The 18,119-nt window shown below is 45.8% G+C and overlaps 2 protein-coding genes and 1 long non-coding RNA gene across 6 annotated transcripts; 1 reads left to right on the top strand and 2 right to left on the bottom strand.

Moving 5' to 3' along the window:
• Positions 1 to 1,466: 1,466 nt before the first annotated feature.
• On the bottom strand, positions 1,467 to 7,473 carry LOC105496424 (WAP four-disulfide core domain 5). 4 transcript variants are annotated; one of them, XM_011766833.2, is made up of 6 exons: positions 7,246 to 7,465; positions 4,534 to 4,653; positions 3,717 to 4,150; positions 2,680 to 2,820; positions 2,446 to 2,586; positions 1,467 to 2,054 (listed from the first exon to the last, which is right to left on the bottom strand). In XM_011766833.2, exons 3-6 carry the CDS (start codon positions 3,760 to 3,762, stop codon positions 2,050 to 2,052), a joined length of 333 nt encoding a protein of 110 aa, XP_011765135.1. In that variant the 5' UTR covers positions 3,763 to 4,150; positions 4,534 to 4,653; positions 7,246 to 7,465; the 3' UTR covers positions 1,467 to 2,049. The 4 variants fall into 4 exon arrangements, with proteins under 4 accessions (XP_011765135.1, XP_070935337.1, XP_070935338.1 ...); XM_071079236.1 differs by having other exon boundaries at positions 3,717 to 4,147; XM_071079237.1 differs by lacking the exons at positions 4,534 to 4,653; positions 7,246 to 7,465 and having other exon boundaries at positions 3,717 to 4,159.
• Positions 7,474 to 11,305: 3,832 nt separating this feature from the next.
• On the top strand, positions 11,306 to 18,119 carry LOC139358816 (uncharacterized). The gene is made up of 5 exons (XR_011614319.1): positions 11,306 to 11,428; positions 16,012 to 16,100; positions 16,599 to 16,709; positions 16,809 to 16,878; positions 17,315 to 18,119. It is a non-coding gene; the product is annotated as an uncharacterized lncRNA (long non-coding RNA).
• LOC105496425 (WAP four-disulfide core domain 12) lies at positions 16,094 to 16,866 on the bottom strand. The gene is made up of 3 exons (XM_011766835.2): positions 16,775 to 16,866; positions 16,526 to 16,683; positions 16,094 to 16,361 (listed from the first exon to the last, which is right to left on the bottom strand). The coding sequence occupies exons 1-3, from the start codon at positions 16,864 to 16,866 to the stop codon at positions 16,264 to 16,266; spliced, it is 348 nt and encodes a 115-aa protein (XP_011765137.2). The 3' UTR covers positions 16,094 to 16,263.

Raw genomic sequence — 18,119 nt, 5'->3', positions numbered from 1 at the left:
AAAAAAAAGAAGAATGGTGGTATTTTTCATTAAACAGGCTACACTGTCACTGCCACCCACATCCCGTTAGCTAAAACAGGTCTCCTCGCCAAGCCCAAATCACTGGGGCAGGATGTACAATCTCCCTGAGGGAAGCCACTGTAAGCATGGGGTGGGGAGGGGAAAGGGAAAATTATAGGCAAATAATCCAATCTACCATATTATCTGTGTTAACTATATGAAGTTATATGTACATGGGGAAACTGAGGCCTAGAAAGAGGAAGAGAAATATCTAGGGTTGCTCGGAGTCAGTGACTCCCAGACAGTTCTCCTTCCCCTCTCCAAGACCTCATTCTATATCCATGTAGTTAGCATCTGGCACTTTTCAGTCAATGGTTAAGCATTTGAATCCCATGGGAAGGACAAGGAGGGTGAGGAAGTAGAATTCCTTCCATCTTCCAATAGGGCAAACAGAAGCCCAAGAGTGCAGAAGGATGCAACTGTCATCACACCGCAAGGCCAAGAGAACAGGGAAAGAAGATCAAGGATTCCCAAGTTGACCTCCACAGTGGACCGCCCAGTCCCTCAGTCTTGTGCTGGATACAAGAGGCCCAGCAGATAGAGCAGGGAATTTGCCACCTCCTTCCTAGGAGGAAAGTGGGAGAGTCAGGAATCCAGCTGTCTGGGTCCAGGGAGGTCCCTTGGGATGGCTGTCATTCCCTCATTGACCCCTTCTCCCTGCAAGAAACACTCATTAAACCCTGACTGCCTACTGGACCCAGGAGAAATTGAAGTGAGTGAGGTGGAGAGAGGCCCACCATAATAATGACATCCTGACTACTTGAGCAAAATTTCCCCAAATTTGGGGCAATTTGAAGTGATCTTAGTATGTACCTGGATGCAGTGTCACATAACGTGAACTCCTGAAGTGAGAAAGTCATTCCCTTCTCAAGCCTTCTGATCACCCCAGGGAGAAAGTCTCAGCTTAGAGGTTTGCATCTTTAACCCTTTAAGTCTTCATTGATTAAAACATAGACTGGCCATGTGCGGTGGCTCGCATATGTAATCCCGGCATTTTGGGAGGCTGAGGCAGGCAGATCACTTGAGGCCAGGAGCTTGAGACCAGCCTGGCCAACACAGTGAAAACCCATCTCTACTAAAAATACAAAAATTAGCCAGGCATGGTGGCGGGCACCTGTAGTCTCAACTACTCAGGAGGCTGAGGCAGAAGAATTGCTTGAACCGGGGAGACGGAGGTTGCAGTGAACCAAGATCGCACCACTGCACTCCAGCCTGGGCAAGAGAACGAGACTCTGTCTCAAAAAACAAAAAACATAGGCTGAGTACAGGCTTCAGGCTCAGTCTTGGCAGGTGGCTGTTGCTAGAGTTTAATAACACTATTTAATATCATTTAATCTGACATGATTTACTTTAATGGAACTGAACTGTTTCCATTGTATTTGTTTTCGTAATTCCATTTGTGGCAATTGATCTCATTTATCTCATTTATAGTAGTGATATCAATTTTCTTTTAAAATGAATTTGTTTATACACAAAAGTGAGTCCTTTAAAGAAAACATTAAGTAAATGGTGGCACAGGCAGCGTGCAGCCCATCGTGGTGCTATTTTGTAGTTTTGGTGAAAATCATGAAAGAGGTGAGTGACTGATGTTTGGAAAACTCTGCTAGAATATTCATTCTGGGTGGTTGGGCTGCCTGAGGGAGAGGTCAGGGTCTGCCTGAATTGGGCTTTCTTGGTGGAGGAAGCAGCATGTACGGATTGGTGTGAATGTGTTAGGAAGGGTGGGAAGCTCGTGTGGCAGTGGTGCAGGGTGCTGGCGTGATACAGAGGCCTTCCTCCGAGGTCAGGCTATGGACTTTGACTCCCAGGGGGAGAATCCAGGGGCAGATGCGTTGCAGGGAAGTGACAGCAGGCCAGTGTTTATCAGAAGGCTGGAACCACCGCTAGTAGAGATAGTGCTGTCCGGCGGGCAGGGCCCCAGGCCTCCCATCGTGAACTCTTTCCGTTGGTCCCCAGCTTAGGTGCAGAGCCACGGATCCTAAATCAGAATTAGCCTGAGGAGGGAGAAAGAAAGGGTTAATTCCTTCCCATAATAGGGCTCTGGTTTCTGGCCTTGGTCTCCCATCCATACCCGACCAGCGCAGCTCTGGTTGCCAGCCACCAAGGCTGGACTCCTCCGCCCCCTTCAAAAGGGCAAACGGAAGCCTGGAGCAGTTTAGGGCTGTTGTCCAGGTGCCACAGCAAGCTCAAGAAGAGAACCAAGGACTTCCAGGTCCTCTGTTATCCTAGCAGGACTCCCTCAGCCCCTATCCAATTCCCCAATCCTAGCCACGGGAGGCCCTGACTTCTGGGGAGGCATGCTGTTACGCTTGCAGCAGTGAAGAAAGTATTAGAGCTGGGGCTCGGAGAGGGAAGGCACCTGCCCCGGGTGCCCAGGAGCCACACCTCTGGCAGGATCTCGGCAATCCCGGCCACAGGCACTGTGGCAGCATCGCTTTTTGCCCGAGCAGTCTGAGTCCTTGTGACACAGGTGGTTCATGGGGCTGAGGCAGCGCAGTTGGTCCTGTGGGCAGCTGCCCGGCTTCACTGCAACACAGGGAACTGGGTGAGCTCTGCCTGTGCCCACCGGCCCTGGAGCTTGGGGCTTGGGTGGTCAGCAAGGTAGACAGGGGCATTTACCAGAGACCCTGGGGACGCACTGGCGGAAGCAAGCTCTGTAGCAGCACTTCCTGGTCAAGGGACACTGGCTGTCTTCCACGCACTGGTCAGGCACCGATAGGAGGCATGGCCCATCATCTGCTGGGCAGCCTCCCCATTTCTCTGTAAGAGAATCTCCCAATATTGCAGCTGGAGGAAGCTCACGGTTATGTAATAAGCGCTTACCTGGGAATGACAAGATCTGAATTCTCCATCCCTTGCTTCTTGCCTGTCTTCTGGCTAGTTTTTTTTTGTTGTTGTTGTTGTTTGTTTGTTTCTAATGACTCCAAGCCTCAGTTTTCTGGCTGTGAAATGGGAAGCTGGGCTAGTTTGAGACTCAGATGGCACAAATGATAGGGGAAAATGAAGCCCAACATCTCCACTGTGGCCAATAAGGCCATGCCTGGTCTGGGCCCTGCCCATCTCTCTAGCCCCATCCTCTACTGCCCTTCCACTCAGTGGCTCCAGATCTGCCCCAAGCCAGCTCTCTTTGCAGCGTTCTGGCTCTGGCTGCATCCTTTGCCTGGTGCACTTCTCCTGTACTCCATTTGCCTGGTCGGCTCATTAGGACTCAGCAGATACATCACATCCTCAGAAGACTCTACTTCTCTGACCCCACATTAACTAGGTCAGCCCCCCACCGGCCCCCAACACACACACACTCAGTTCTTTCCTCCAGAGTTTGTGACGCTGCATGTGTTTGTCTGTATCTCTCACTTGGCTGGAGGTTATGAGAGTAGACACCCTGCTAGCTTTGCTCACCATTGGTCCATATCACAGCACTTGGTGCAAACAGTAGGGGCTCAGTGACTTGGAAAGAAAGGGTTTGGAAGTGAGGCCCAGCATCGCACATGCGTCAGCAGCGGCCAGCCTGGTGCACTGTCACAGCCACAGCTGGCCACTTCTGCACTGTTGCGTTCACCACTGTTGCAAATGGCATGGTTTCGAGGATCAGGCATTAACTCTATCTCTGAGGTGTTCTTCTGAATGGCTGTAGAGTGTTCTGTCCCAGAGCTTACCTAACCACTCTTCTTGCTGGGATTTTGGGCCATGTTCAGATTTCATGCATAAAGCTGGAAATCAGTATCTTCCTCCATGTAGAGGAGGAAATCAAGGCCTGAAAGGGGCAGTGACTTGCCCAGACCCACATGGGCTGGAGTTAGGACTCCCAGGGCCCGGCTCCCTCTGACCTCTGTGAGTCTCCATCCACCTTGAGCTGTAGACATGGAGCAGATCCCAGGCCTTCAGTTAAATCCAGCATCAGAGAAAATGTTCAAGAGCTCCGAGGGGCAGCTGGATCTGGTGACTTTATCACTGTGTCCGCCACTCCCCCTCAGCCCCCTGCCTGGGTGCTGGCTGCACACGTAAGTAGGCACTTTGCTCACATCCTACGTGCTCTAAGCCAACTTCAGCTGTCAGAGCGGGTTGGTTTAAATTGAATTGCTGCCCCCTGCTGGAGAAAGAAAGGCTTGGCCTGGGGAGGGGGGAAAAGTGTGGGTTTGCAGTAGTGGGAGTGATGTGAGGGCTCCTGGGAAACAGACTGAGGTCCAAGGTTTAGCCCTGAATTCGCAAGTTCAAGCCAAAGGTGCTCAGGCCTCAAAGGGTGGGCCAGACGGAGCTGCCTGCATTCAAAGCCAGTGGAGCCAGGTGCGTCAGGCAGGGAGAGTTTCTGTACCCGGGGGCCTGGAGCTGAACCTTGGGGAATGGGCAGATAGGGAGAGGGCATGACAGCTGGCATTTCCAGTGGAAGAACTGTGATAGCTGCAATGTGGAGGTGGGGTTAAAAGCTTGGTGTGTGCAGAGCCTGTGTGAGAGGCTCTAGGTGGTCACACTCACTTTGTTTGCCTGCCTTTCCTAACAGTCCCTCCAAACCAGGTTCTTCACTCACAGATGTGTACATCGAGACAGTCATACACACAGATGGTCATCTGGATGCATCCACCATGGGTGTGTAGACTTAGAGAGCAAAAGAATTGTATCCAGACATGGTTAAATATATACACTTGTACACACAGACGATACACACACATAGTCAAATACACAAGCACATTTAGATCTAGACACACAATTAGCTACGGGTTTAACAATAGGAAATTGCAGATAGTCAACTGTTTTATCTACAAAAGTAGCAATTTTACATGGTTCAACTTAATACACACATATATACATATGGACATACATCAGATAGTTATACATATGCAATATATTTATAAACACATATATAAATAGGCAGTCACATATGTACATATGAGCTGGAACATAATCACTGTAAATACATGAGCATACTGTCATATACACATGCCTACCCACATAGATACATACACAGACACTCAGACACACACAGTTGTGTATATAAATATATAGCATATGTGTGTGAACAGAGACATATATACGCATACACAGTCATATACACAGAATCATATGCACAGGGCTACACAGACACGTATATCTTCCCAATACCACATAACCGCTGACAGCATTTAATTAGGCACTTGCTGTTTATCAGGGACTATGCCAGGATCTTTGTATCAGAGACACCCAGACGTTTGAGTGAGAAGGGGCAGAATGGGGAGCTCTTATAAACAGAGGTGGCTGGGCTTCCACAGGCAACAAACTGAGACTTCCCTTCCCTTGGCCTCGTCACCTTCCTCCATTGTCTGAAATTCTACCAGCAGCCAGGCAGATGTCTCATGGGAGAGAAACCAGTGGGGGACAAGGTGTGGTGAACTGGGGGAGAGGCAAGCGTGTCACACCTGCCCATGCAGAGTGGCCCTGTGCAGGCTCAGTTTCTGCTGTGCCAGCTCTTTACATCTGAGCAGCCAGGTTGAATATCGGGGTGTGCTCCTTAGGAACACAAGGACTCCCCCAAATCACCCACTTATGCTGTGCTTACTGTGTTCCAGGCCCTTATTCCTTGAGACACCCCTCACTCCTGAGAGAGAGGCGTAGGACCTCATTTTACATGGAGTAAGTCTTCAGACCTGTCCTGCTGCCTTCCAGGAGTGCCCTGTATGGAAGTCTTAATAAACTCACACACTTGCCAATCTGGCCTTATCCAAGTAATTCTTTGGTCTCTCGGCTCCTTCCTAGGTTGGGGGTGCATTCTTCTGTCCAGTCCTGGGGTTTTGCTGTAACAGTTCGTAAGGTGAATCTTTCTGATTCCAAATACCTGCATTTAAATGCCACGTTTGGCACTAACTCAGAGTCAGCCTTTGACCTTGTTAAGGGCTTCCCCACTATGCCTCAGTTTTCCTCATCTGCAAAATGGGGATAAAAATAGTCCTGTCCGGCCGGGCGCGGTGGCTCAAGCCTGTAATCCCAGTACTTTTGGAGGCCGAGGCGGGTGGATCACGAAGTCAGGAGATTGAGACCATCCTGGCTAACATGGTGAAACCCCGTCTCTACTAAAAATACAAAAAAAAAAAACTAGCCGGGCGTGGTGGCGGGCGCCTGTAGTCCCAGCTACTCGGAGGCTGAGGCAGGAGAATGGCGTAAACCCGGGAGGCGGAGCTTGCAGTGAGCCGAGATCGCGCCACTGCACTCCAGCCTGGGTGACACAGCGAGACTCCGTCTCAAAAAAAAAAAAAAAAAAAAAAAAAAAAAAAAAAAAAAAAAAAAAAATAGTCCTGTCCTCATAGCATCACACTGAGGAGTTACGTGGTGATGGTGCATGAATCACAGCCAACACAGGGTCCGGCCTTGGAGCTCACCAGTGTACTTCCTTCCTCAGCCTGTCCCCATTACTGTCCCCTTTCTTAAAGGCAGGGCCAGGGTTGCACAGGTGAATGTAGGTTAGAGTGTTCCAGCCCCAGAAGAGGATGGAGGTGGAGGCCTCACCCAGAGCAGGAGTCACCTGTCTAGTCACTCAGCGGCCCTCCCTCACCTGTCAGCAGGCCAGCCCCAGCCTTGTCAGGGGTGGGAATGGGGACAGCAGGTTGGGGTGATGAGAGCTAGAGACAGAGCTTCCTCCCCACAAAGCCCAGATCCCAGAAACCACACCCTCTCCTCAATTCCCAAGTCCTTTCCACAGATGGGGCGGTGGACCCACCGACTCAGTCACACCACAGACCAGCAGGTGCAGACAGGGTCCCTCCCCACACCTGGAGGCACAGAGACACACATGGATACACATGGACAGGCACAAGCTCAGACGTGTGCATGCAGCCATTCCTAAGTGTACGTGTGCAGACAGAGCTTTGCACAGACAGGCAGGCACAAAGACACACGTCTACACAGAGACAGGCAGGTGCATTCCCCGCCCCGCCACCCCCTGACATATAGACAGGCACAGACAAGCACTGAGAAACTGGCCGAAAAGACACTTACAGATACCAACACAAGCAGGTGGACACAAATGTACACAAATAAAAACACAGGCTTCTGAAAGCACTAAGAATCAGGCATCCACACATACACACACACACACACACATGCACACACGCGCACACACCCCCCACAGGGAATGACCTGCCTTCTCCCAAACCCTTACTCTCCCTAGAGAAGTAGGGACAATCTGGTCCCCAGAGCAGAGGGATTTCCCGCACTCACCTCCCTTCTTCCTGCCAAAGACAGCAGGCAGCTGACTCCCCACAGCCAGGAGGGCCCCCAGGAGGAGGAGGCTCTGGATCCTCATGTTTCTGCTGCCGGTTCAGGGCCCAGGGCCCCCCAGATTAACACCTGCAGCCTCAGGGAAGCCAGAGAAACTCAGTCAGGAGAGGAAAGAGAGGGGGTGTGGAGTGACACCATGCTTGCTTCATCTTGGCCCCACCCCTGCGGGCCGGAGGCCTCAGTGCAAGGGATGCTGTCACAATTGCTGAAGATAGGGTGACGGCACATCCTGCATGTGGGGGACTCAGATCCAGTCTTGCCTGTATCGGTGACTTGGGCTGCGATCTTGGGCAAGTCTTGTCTCTCTCTGAGCCTCAGTTTTTTCATCTGTTTACCGGGCGAAGGTTGTTGAGTCAGATACTTGCTTTCCTGGCTCTCAAAGATGTTGAAACCCCAGCAATGTCTAGGCAGTGGATAGAGGTCAGCTTTGAATAGCAAAGGAGTGAGGGTTTGCAGAGTTCTGCATGCCTAGGAAGGGAGAAGGCGTTAGGGTTAGGCTAGAGTTTTCTGCCAAAGAAGGCTGGCCCAGGTTGGCATAATGAGTGAGGCCAGCCCTGGCTTCTCCTCTTGGGTCCTGTGGGTGGGAGAAAGACCACCCCACCTTTGGTGAGATCACCAGTGGCTTCTGGTAGAACTGTCCTCTTCCTGGGACTGGCTTGGCTGTTGAGGGTGGGGGAGCATGGCTTTTGGCTTGGCTAAGTTTGCTGGTCACAGCAGATGCATGGCCACTGGAAACTCTTCTCTGGCCCTAAGGGATCCTGAGCAAAAAAATGTCATCTCATCCAGGGACCCCCTCCTTAGATTTCTCCAACATCTCTGATGTTGGCTCCTGCATTTGGTAGAAGAGAGGGAGCTGAGACTTGGCATCGTAAGGGACATCCTAAACAGAAACGCCATTGAAGTACATTTTCTCAGCCTTTCCATTTGAAAGACTAGGAAATTGTGAGATAGAGATGAGAGGGAACTTGCCCAAGGACACACAGCTAATTCCTGACTAAGCTAGGACTTCCCACTGTGGCCTCCCTATCATCCTCATTCAGTTCCCGGGTTTTAAAAGCAAGTCAATACCTCATCTGATCCTGAGAAAGGAGGGTGATATTACAGGGCTTGTCTCACTTACCCATTCCAATCCAGGACAGCCCTCGCAGCAGGAAGTTCTTCCTTGGGTTTAATATGAATCTCTCATGCTGTCTTCTAAGCTAGCAAGATAGGAGAGGCTCTGTCTTCTATGATCTGATGTTACTTTTGGAATGCTAGCACCTCCTTGGAAGTTTTATCTTGGAGGAAAAATATATGAGCCCTTCCTTCCTCTCTCTCTCTTTCTCTCTTTCTTTCTCTCTCTCTCTTTCTTTCTTTCTTTCTCTCTCTCTCTCTTCCTTCCTTCCTTCCCTCCCCCTCCTCCCCCTCTTCCTCCTCCTCCTCCTCCTTCTTCTTCCTCCTCCTCCTCCTCTTCTTCTTCTTCCTCCTCCTCCTCCTCTTCTTCTTCTTCTTCCTCTTCTTCCTCTTCTTCTTCCTCTTTCCTCCTCCTCCTCCTCCTCCTCCTCCTCCTCCTCCTTCTTCTTCTTCTTCTTCTTCTTCTTCTTCTTCTTCTTCTTCTTCTTCTTCTTCTTCTTCTTCTTCTTCTTCTTCTTCTCCTTCTTCTCCTTCTTCTCCTTCTTCTCCTTCTTCTCCTTCTTCTCCTTCTTCTCCTTCTTCTCCTTCTTCTCCTTCTTCTTCTTCTTCTTCTTCTTCTTCTTCTTCTTCTTCTTCTTCTTCTTCTTCTTTTCTCTCTCTCTCTCTCTCTCTCTCTCTCTCTCTCTCTCTCCCCCTCTCTCTCTCTCTCCCCCTCTCTGTCTGACAGGATCCTGCTCTGTTGTCCAGGCTGGAGTGCACAGTGCCATCATGGCTCACTGAACCCTTGACCTCCTGGACTCAAGTAGTCCTCCTGCCTCAGCGTCCTGAATACCTGAGACTATAGGCGTGCACCCCCATATTCGGCCAGTTTTTATTTTTTGTAGAGATGGGGGTGTCTTCCTATGTTGTCCACGCTGGTCTCTAACTCTTGGACTCAAGTGATTCTATCACCTTAGCCTCCCAAAGTGCTGGGATTATAGGGGTGAGCCACTGTGCCCAGCCATGAAATGCTCTTTTTTCTTTTTATCTTTTTTTTTTTTTTTTTTTTTTTTTGAGGCGGAGTCTTGCTCTGTCGTCCAGGTTGGAGTACAATGGAGTGATCTCTGCTCATTGCAACCTCCGCCTCCCGAGTTCTAGCAATTCTCTGCCTCAGCCTCCCGAGTAGCTGGGACCACAGGCGCCCGCCACCATACCTGGCTAATTTTTTGTATTTTTAGTAGAGATGGGGTTTCACCATGTTGGTCAGGCTGGTCTTGAACTCCTGAACTCAGGTGATCCACTCGCCTCGGCCTCCCAAAGTGTTGGGATTACAGGCATGAGCTACCATGCCCGGCCAGTGCTTTTTTAATTAAAATTATTTTGTAGACATTTTCCTGTGCTATGAAATGTTCTGTAAACATCATGTTTTCTGAAGGCTACATGCTGTTTTGTTAGATCTATATGTCAAAACATCACTTCAGTAAAGTTTTTAGGGAAAAAAGATATGCCAAAATATACATAATCAGTATCCTATTATGAGGTTTCCAATTTCCCACTTTCATAAATAAAGCTGTGATAACAATCTTTCTGTGTACATTTTGGAGTCACATCTCTGACTGTTTTCTTAAAGTAAATTTGTCAAAGTTAGAAATGTTAGGTCAAAAGGCATAGTCATGTTTCCAGGCTTTGGATATATCCGGTCAAATTAAATTTCAGAAAGGAAGTGAGTGAGTGTACAAGAGCCTCCAACTGCCCTGCAATAGACGTCTATTGTTTTGTCTGCCCAGCGTCTCTTTCTTTGGTGGAACCATTGCTCCCTGACTCCTGTAATTCTGGTTGGTTGCCGATCAGCAGGTACTTCTCCTATCAAAGCTGAGGGCACTCTATCCAGGTTACACCCACTGCACTCTTCCCCCACCCCTAACTTGTCCACTCCTTCATTAGAGTCTTGAACAGAGAAGCCAGTGCTCTAAACAGAACAGTCCAAAGCTCAGATGCTGTTGCTCACAGCCAAAGATCCTTAGTGGATATACTTACTACTTACAGGATATTAAAAAAATTAGTAAATAAAATATTTGCTAATGGAAAACAGTATTTCATTTTAATTTGCCTCCCTCTTAATACCCGTGATGGTGAGCATTTCTTCATATTCACATACTGACTGTATCCTTTTTCTGTGAATTGCCTGTTTTTGTATTTTGCTCATTTTTATTGGGGAGTTCTTTTATTTTTGCATTTTAAGAGCTGTTTACATATTAAGAATCTATTAACCTGTCATATACAAGGGGCAGTATGGTGAAGTAGTGAACAGATGTATATTGGAGTTAGGCAGACCTAGTTTTCAATCTTAGTGCCATAGGCTCTATCTGTGTGACATTAATTTTGTAAAACCTCTGTTTATTCTTGTATACCAGTAGAGATAGAGATAATCATATATATTTTATACGATGGTTCTGAGAACTGAATGAGATAAGCTTGATAAATCCTTTAATGCTATATTGCAAATATTTGTTTCCTCGTTTTTGCTTAGTACCAAAGGATTAAATTTTGGGGTAATCAATCTTTTCATTCATATTTTCTCCTTTTATTTTTATGCTAAAAAGGGTTTTTGACTCTGATGTCAGATAAATATTCACTATACTTGTTATTTTGTGATTTTTGAAATACATGCTAATTCTTCAATCTAGCTAAAGTTTATCTTGGTGTAGAGCATGAAATAGGAAATATCTTTTTTTGTAAGTAATTAAGCAATTGTCCTATGATCATTTAGTGAATAATTTAAACTTTTGCCATTAAGAGTTAAAACTTTATCAATAACTTAAGTCTTGTATGTAACAGGGGTTGTTTATGGGTTTTCATTTTTTTTTCTTTTTTCTTTCTTTCTTTCTTTCTTTTTTTTTTTTTTTGAGACGGAGTCTCCCTCTGTTGCTCAGGCTGGAGTACAGTGGCGTGATCTCGGCGCACTGCAACCTCCATCTCTCAGGTTCAAGCAATTCTCCTGCCTCAGCCTCCTGAGTAGCTGGGACTACAGGTGCGTGCCACCACATCCGACTAATTTTTGTATTTTTAGTAGAGACAGGGTTTCACCATGTTGGTCAAGCTGCTCTCGATCTCCTGACCTTGTGATCTACCCGCCTCAGCCTCCCAAAGTGCTGGGATTACAGGCGTGAGCCACCATGCCTGGCCCGTTCTTTTCTTATGACTGTTTATTCTTGTGCCAGCACAGGCGAGCATGTATTGTGGGTTCCTGACCACTGAAATAAAGAGAATATTGAAATAACATTTGGCTAGTTTTTATTTTTTCGTAGAGGCAGGGGTCTCCCTATGTTGCCCAGACTGGTCTCTAACTCCTGGACTCAAGTGATTCTCCCACCTTGGCCTCCCAAAATGCTGGGATTAAAGTGAGCCACATGGATTTTTTGGTTTTCCAGTGTATTTAAAAGTTATGTTTGCATTATAGTGTAGTCTATTAAGTGCACAATAGCATTTGTCTAAAATAAGTATACACCTTAATTTAAAAATACTTTATTGCTAAACTATGCTAATAATCATGTAAGCCTTCAGTGAGTCATAATCTTTCTGCTGGTGGAGGGTCTTACCTTGATGTTGAGGCTGCTGAATGATCAGGGTAGTGGTTGCTGAAGGATAGGTTGACTGTGGCAATTTTTAAAAATAAGACAACTATGAAGTTTGCCGCATCCATTAACTCTTCCTTTTTTCAACTTTTATTTTAGAATTAGGGGCTACATGTGCAGTTGTGATACAAAGGTATATTGTGAAAGATTTCTCTGTAGCATGCAATGCTGTTTGATAACATTTTATACACTGTACATCTTCTTTCAAAATCAGAGTCATGGCATGGTGCAGTGGCTCATGCCTATAATCCCAGAGATTTGGAAAGCCAAGGCAAGAGTATCACTGAGCCCAAGAGTTTGAGACCAGCCTGGGCAACATAGTGAGGCTCTACCTTTACAAAAAATTTAAAAATTAGCTGGATGGTGGTGCATGCCTGTAGTCCTACCCCCTTGGAAAGCTGAGGTAAGAGGATTGCTCGAGCTCAGGAGTTCAAGGTTACAGTAAGTTATGATCATGCCACTGAACTCCAGGCTGGGCAACAGAGCAAGACCCTGTCTCTGAAAACAACAACAACAAACAGTTGGAACCAATTCTCTCAAACCCTACTGCGTTATCAACTAAGTTTACATAATATTTTAAATTCTTGGTTTTGTCATTTCAGCAGTGTTCACAGCATCTTTACTAGGAGTAGATTCTATCTCTCAAAACCACTTTCTTTGCCCATCCATAAGAGGCAACTCCTCATTCATTCAAGTTTTATCATAAGATTGTAGCAATTCAGTCACATCTTCAGTCTCCACTTCTAATTCTAGTTCTCTTGCTATTTCCACCACATCTGCAGCGACGATGTAGCAATTCAGTCACATCTTCAGTCTCCACTTCTAATTCTAGTTCTCTTGCTATTTCCACCACATCTGCAGCGACGACTTCCTCAGCTGAAGTCTTGAACCCCTCAAAGTCATTCGTGAAGATTGAAATCAACTTCTTCCAAACTCCTATTCATGTTGATATTTTGACCTACTCCCATGAATCATGAATGTTCTTAATGGCAGTTAGACTGTGAGCCCTTTCCAGAAGATTTTCAGTTTACTTTGCCCAGATCCATCAGAGCAATCACCATCTGTGGCAGCTATAGCCTTACGAGATGAATTTCTTAAATAATAAAACTCGAAAGTTAAAATTACTCCTTGATCTGCAGAATAGATGTTGTGTTAGCAGGCATGAAAATATTAATCTTCTTGTACATCTCTATCAGAGCTCTTGGGCGATCAAATGCATTGTCAGTAAGTAGAAATATTTCAAAAGGAAAGTAGAAATCTTTTTTTTTTTTTTTTTTTTTTTTTTTTTTTTTTGTGAGCAGTAGGTCTTAACAGTGGGCTTAAAATATTCAGTAAACTATGCCATAAACGGATGTGCTGTCATCCAGGCTGTGTTGTTCCATTTTTAGAGCATGGGCAGAATAGGTTTAGCATAATTCCTAAAGTCTCTAGGATTTTTGGAATAGTAAATGAGTATTGGCTTTAACTTAAAGTCACCAACTACACTAGTCCCTAATAAAAGAGTCAGCCTGTCCTTTGAAGCTTTGAAGCCAGGCATTGACTTCTCTCTAGCTAAGAAAGTCCTAAATGGCCTCTTCTTCCAATAAAAGACTGTTTCATCTACATTGAAAATCTGCTGTGTAGCGTAGTCACCTTCATCAATTATCTTGCGTAGATCTTCTGGAGAACTTCCTGCAGCTTCTCCATCAGCACTTGCTTTACTTTACACTTTTGTGTTATGGAGATGGCTTCTTTCCTTAAATCTTGTGAACCGACCTCTGCTAACTTCAAACTTCTCTTATGCAGCTTCCTCACCTCTCAGCTTTCATAGACTTGAAAGAAGTTAGGGCCTTGCTCTGGATTAGGCTTTGGCTAAGGGGATGCTGTGGCTGTTTTGATTTTTTTATCCAAACCACTAAAATTTTCTCCATATTAGCAATAAATCTGTTTCACTCACCATTTTTGTGTTCGCTGGAGTCGCTGTTTCAATTGCCTTCAATAACTTTTCCTTTGCATTCGCAAGTTGACTAACTGGTAAAAGAGGCCTAGCTTTGGACCTATCTTGGTTTTCAACATGTCTTCCTCACTAAGGTTAATCATTTCTAGCTTTTTTTTTTAATTTAAAGTGAGAGACGTGACTCTTCCTTTCACTTGAACACTTAAAAGCCACTGTAAGATGATTAATTGGCCTCATTTCAGCATTGTTGTGTTCCAAGGGAGAGAAACAGGGAATGGCCAGTTGGGGGAGAAATCAGAACATATCCCACATTTATCGATCAAATTCACTGTCTTATATGGGCACAGTTTATTGCACCCTGAGACAATTAAAATAGTATCATCAAAGATCACTGACCACAGACCAACATAACATATGTAATAATAATGAAAAAAATTGAAATATTGTGAGTATTACCAAAATGTGACACAAAGACACATAGTGAGCATGTGCTCTTGGAAACATGGGCTGATGTACTTGCTTGGTGCAGGGTTGCCACACACCTTCAACTTGTAAAAAATGCAATGACTGCAAAGCACAATAAAACAAGGTATGCTTGTATTGTGGTTGTAATTGTTGTAGCTCCGTAATATGTTTTAGTGACTGGTGGTATCCATTACCCTTCATTAGTCTACATTTTCAATTTTCCAGGTTACAAGTATTTTATTGTTCCGTGTGAACCTAATGATCATTTTGTTAAGCTGCAAAAATAAACTCATTGTTTTTATCATAAAAAGTTTTCAAAAACGCACAAAAGAACAGCAAATACTTTTATGGAGCCTACATGCTCATCATCCAGATTCAACAATGAGCCATTTTACAACAATTCCTTCATGCAAATCCCCACCCCTTTTTTGGCTGAAGTATTTTAAAGTAAATCCAACCCATCTTATATTTTACCTTTAAATACTCCAGTGTGCATCTCTAAAAACTAAGGACACTTTCTCACACAATCACAATACTACTGTCACACCTAAGAAAATTAACTGCAGTTTCTTAACATCATCTAACATTCTATTTGTATCCTGTTTTTCTTATTGTCTCAAAAATGACTGTATGGTTGTTGGTGCACACATTGCATTGGCTGTAATGTATCTGAAGTTTCTTTTAATCTAGAGCAATCCCTTCAACTCTTTTTTATCCTTCTTTCCTCCCTCCTCCTTCTTCTTCATGCTATTGATTTGTTGAACAAAACAGACAAATCGTTCTTTAGAATGTCCCATGTTGCTTCCCCGTGATGTCTTCCATCTTCTTTGTCCTTCATGTTTCCCATAGACGAACGCTAGCTGTAGAGGCTTGGTGAGGTTCATGCTCAACTGTCTTGGCAGGAGCCCTTCTTGAATGATGCTGTGTGTTTTGTGTTGCATCAGCTCAGGAGGAACAGAGGTCTGGCTTACCCATTTTTAGCATTGTGGAGACAGATTAATGTGTCTTAGGCGTGTACCTGAATCCTCATGTTGTAAACTTGTGTTTCCCCTCTTACGAACTGTAAATATACCACGGGGTGATGAAATGGCACCCTGTAAATATTCAGAAGCCATGGATGATCATTGCCTGAATCAATTATTTCATTAGGATTTGTGAAACCCAATGGGTTTTAATTTTAATTATATTTCAGGCATAAATTATGCTGACCAAGATGAACATTTTGTGGAGGCTTCCTGCTTGGGGAAGAGCATATCTTTTAAAAAACATTTATTTGTTTGTTTATTTATTTATTTATTTATTTATTTATTTATTTATTTATACATATGGTAGAAAAGTTTAGTCTATTTATCCAGATCTTTTAAAATGTCATTTAATAAAGTTTTAGGGGGTTTTTTTGTTAGAAAATTTCTGTACATCTATAGATATGTTTATTTGTAGGTATTTTATATTTTATTCACTTTGATAATGTTGAATTGGATTTTTTTAACTATTAGGTTGTCTTAACTGGCTTGGGTTGCTATAACAAATTACCATAGACTCGGTGGATTGTAAACAACAAATATTTATTTCTTACAGTTCTGGAGGCTGGGAAGTCCAAGATCAAGGCACCAGCAGATTCAGCATCTAGTGGGGGCCAGTTTCTCATCTCATCTCATCTTCCTGGGGTCTGGACTTTCTGTGACTCTTCCCTCTGTTTAGGGAAAAGGACTTCAAGCTCGGGTTTTCTTTGCTGGGGTTCAGTATTGCTTCTTCCATATTCCAAGTCTCAGGACCCTCAGGGGCAGGTACTGGGTGAGAGTGACCCCCAGAGGTGGAAAGGACCCGGCATCATTTCTGAGGACACCCAGTGGAGGAGGAGCCTGGAGACTTGGCCTCCCATCCTGGCTCTGGGCATGGCCCTGACACGTATTCATCCTTGTTTCCTCCTTTGTACAATGGAGATGTTCAGACTAGTTGGTCTCCGAGGGCCCTGCCATCTTTAGCCATCCCTCCCCAAACCAGCTAAAGAAACTAATTCCTCTGAAGTTTCATGGGCCAGATAGAGGCAGGGGAAGGCACAGCCCCAGCCCTGGGAGGCGGGTCTCCTTACCTTCTTCCAGTTTCTTCACAGGAATCACACACTTGAAGCCACAGTGCAGGTAACAACATTTCCTTTCCCCCAGACAGTCCTGGTCTGTGTGACACTGGGGAGGATCGGACTTGAAGCAGCGTATGTTGTCAGCTGGGCAAACCCCTGCTTTTTCTATACTTAGTGGAGGAAGCCACAAGGTGAGGTGAGAACTCCAGCCCCAGAGGGCCCCTCAGAACCTCTTCCCAGCCCAGCCCCACCCAGCTCCACCATGCCTGCTCACCCCCTTTAACTCCTTCCGCAGCCACCAGGGTCACAAGAGCGAGAGACACCATGAGGACCAAGAAGCTGCTGGACCCCATGTTGCTGGGCAGGTACTTGGCTGGGAGCTGGGCTGAGCCTGGCTTTATAGTGTCCCTGCTGGGCGTGCCAGTGGGTGGAGCTGAAGGCTCAAAATGGCAAGGGAGGCTGCACTTCCCAGCTCTATTTGGAAATGGCCACTTTTGAGGAGGGACTTGGGGCTTTCCCTAAGGTCTCCTCACTGGAATAGATGAAGAAATCAAAGAGCGACCCTCATTCTTCACACAAGGAGAAGAAATGGCCACCTGATTGACCATTAGGCACCACCAGGGCCAAACTGTCTTATGGAAAGAGGAAAGGAAGCACAGAAAGGGCATGAAATTACTCAAGTTCACACACGAGGCAGTGGCAGGGCCAGACTTCCTCAACCCCACTATGTTCTCTAACAGTCCCTGTTCATGGCTGATTCACCTGGGACCAAAATCTTCCCTCCTTCCTGTGTTGCCCCAGATTTGTTCTCAGTTCTCTCCTCACCCCAAGGAAGAATCTGAATGGCAGTGCTTAAAATGTCTGTCCTGAACATTCGCTCTCAGCCTTGCGTTCCAGCCCTGTGTGCTCCTGCCCCCACCAATCTCATGTGGCCTGGAGGAAAGCAGATTTTGGACCTGTCACCAGCTGTGTAACTTTGAAAGCAGCTTCACCTTCCTAAGCCTCCGTTTCCTCATTCATACGATGGGCATCATAATTATACTGTATCGCCTTCATAGGATTTGTTTTCCCTCCTTTGCCCCTGCATCCCCCCAAATTCCTGGATTTGGAAGAAGACATGTATGTGTGTGTATGTGTGTGTGTGTGTGTATGTGTGTGTCTGTGCGTGTGTGTCTGAGACCAGAATTTTGGAGTCCTTTCTTTGAATGGGCACTAAAGAGAGGGAAATCCTTCCTGTTGGAAAAGTTGCAGATATGAGCCCTGAAACTCCAGAAATTTGGTCCCAGCCCTGGTGAGAGAGAAATTCTGAGAAGATAAATCTAAGTTGCTGATAAGAAGACATGAGAGATAGGCAGGGAGTAATTTTGAGGAAATCTAGTCCTTTACTAACCTTTTTCCTGAGATCAGCCCCACTCATACTCAGGGTTAGGTTACCACCCAATAAATTCACCTTTCTGGCTAAGCTGGTCTGAATTGGATTTCTGTCATTTACTAATAGGACCTCTGAGTAATGCAAAGATTTGGATTTGGTGTGTTCCACATACCAAAGTGTGGAAGGGACTGAGTTGGGGTTAAGTAGAGGCAGGGGAGGATCCCTCCATTCCTG

The sequence above is a fragment of the Macaca nemestrina genome, chromosome 15 (assembly GCF_043159975.1).
Source record: "Macaca nemestrina isolate mMacNem1 chromosome 15, mMacNem.hap1, whole genome shotgun sequence".
NCBI classification, from domain to species: Eukaryota; Metazoa; Chordata; class Mammalia; order Primates; family Cercopithecidae; genus Macaca; species Macaca nemestrina.
The sequence above is the reverse complement of the archived record's forward strand: the minus strand, read 5'-3'. Positions and strand labels throughout refer to the sequence as shown.

Coding starts and splice junctions, on each gene's coding strand:
- LOC105496424 (XM_011766832.2), bottom strand. CDS start 7,330: ATGAGGATCCAGAGCCTCCTCCTCCTGGGGGCCCTCCTGGCTGTGGGG. Junction 2,821..7,245: donor CTTTGGCAGGAAGAAGGGAG/GTGAGTGCGGGA, acceptor ATTCTCTTACAG/AGAAATGGGGAGGCTGCCCA. Junction 2,587..2,679: donor GTGCGTCCCCAGGGTCTCTG/GTAAATGCCCCT, acceptor CCTGTGTTGCAG/TGAAGCCGGGCAGCTGCCCA.
- LOC105496425 (XM_011766835.2), bottom strand. CDS start 16,866: ATGGGGTCCAGCAGCTTCTTGGTCCTCATGGTGTCTCTCGCTCTTGTG. Junction 16,684..16,774: donor AAAGGGGGTGAGCAGGCATG/GTGGAGCTGGGT, acceptor TCCTCCACTAAG/TATAGAAAAAGCAGGGGTTT. Junction 16,362..16,525: donor TGTGAAGAAACTGGAAGAAG/GTAAGGAGACCC, acceptor CATTGTACAAAG/GAGGAAACAAGGATGAATAC.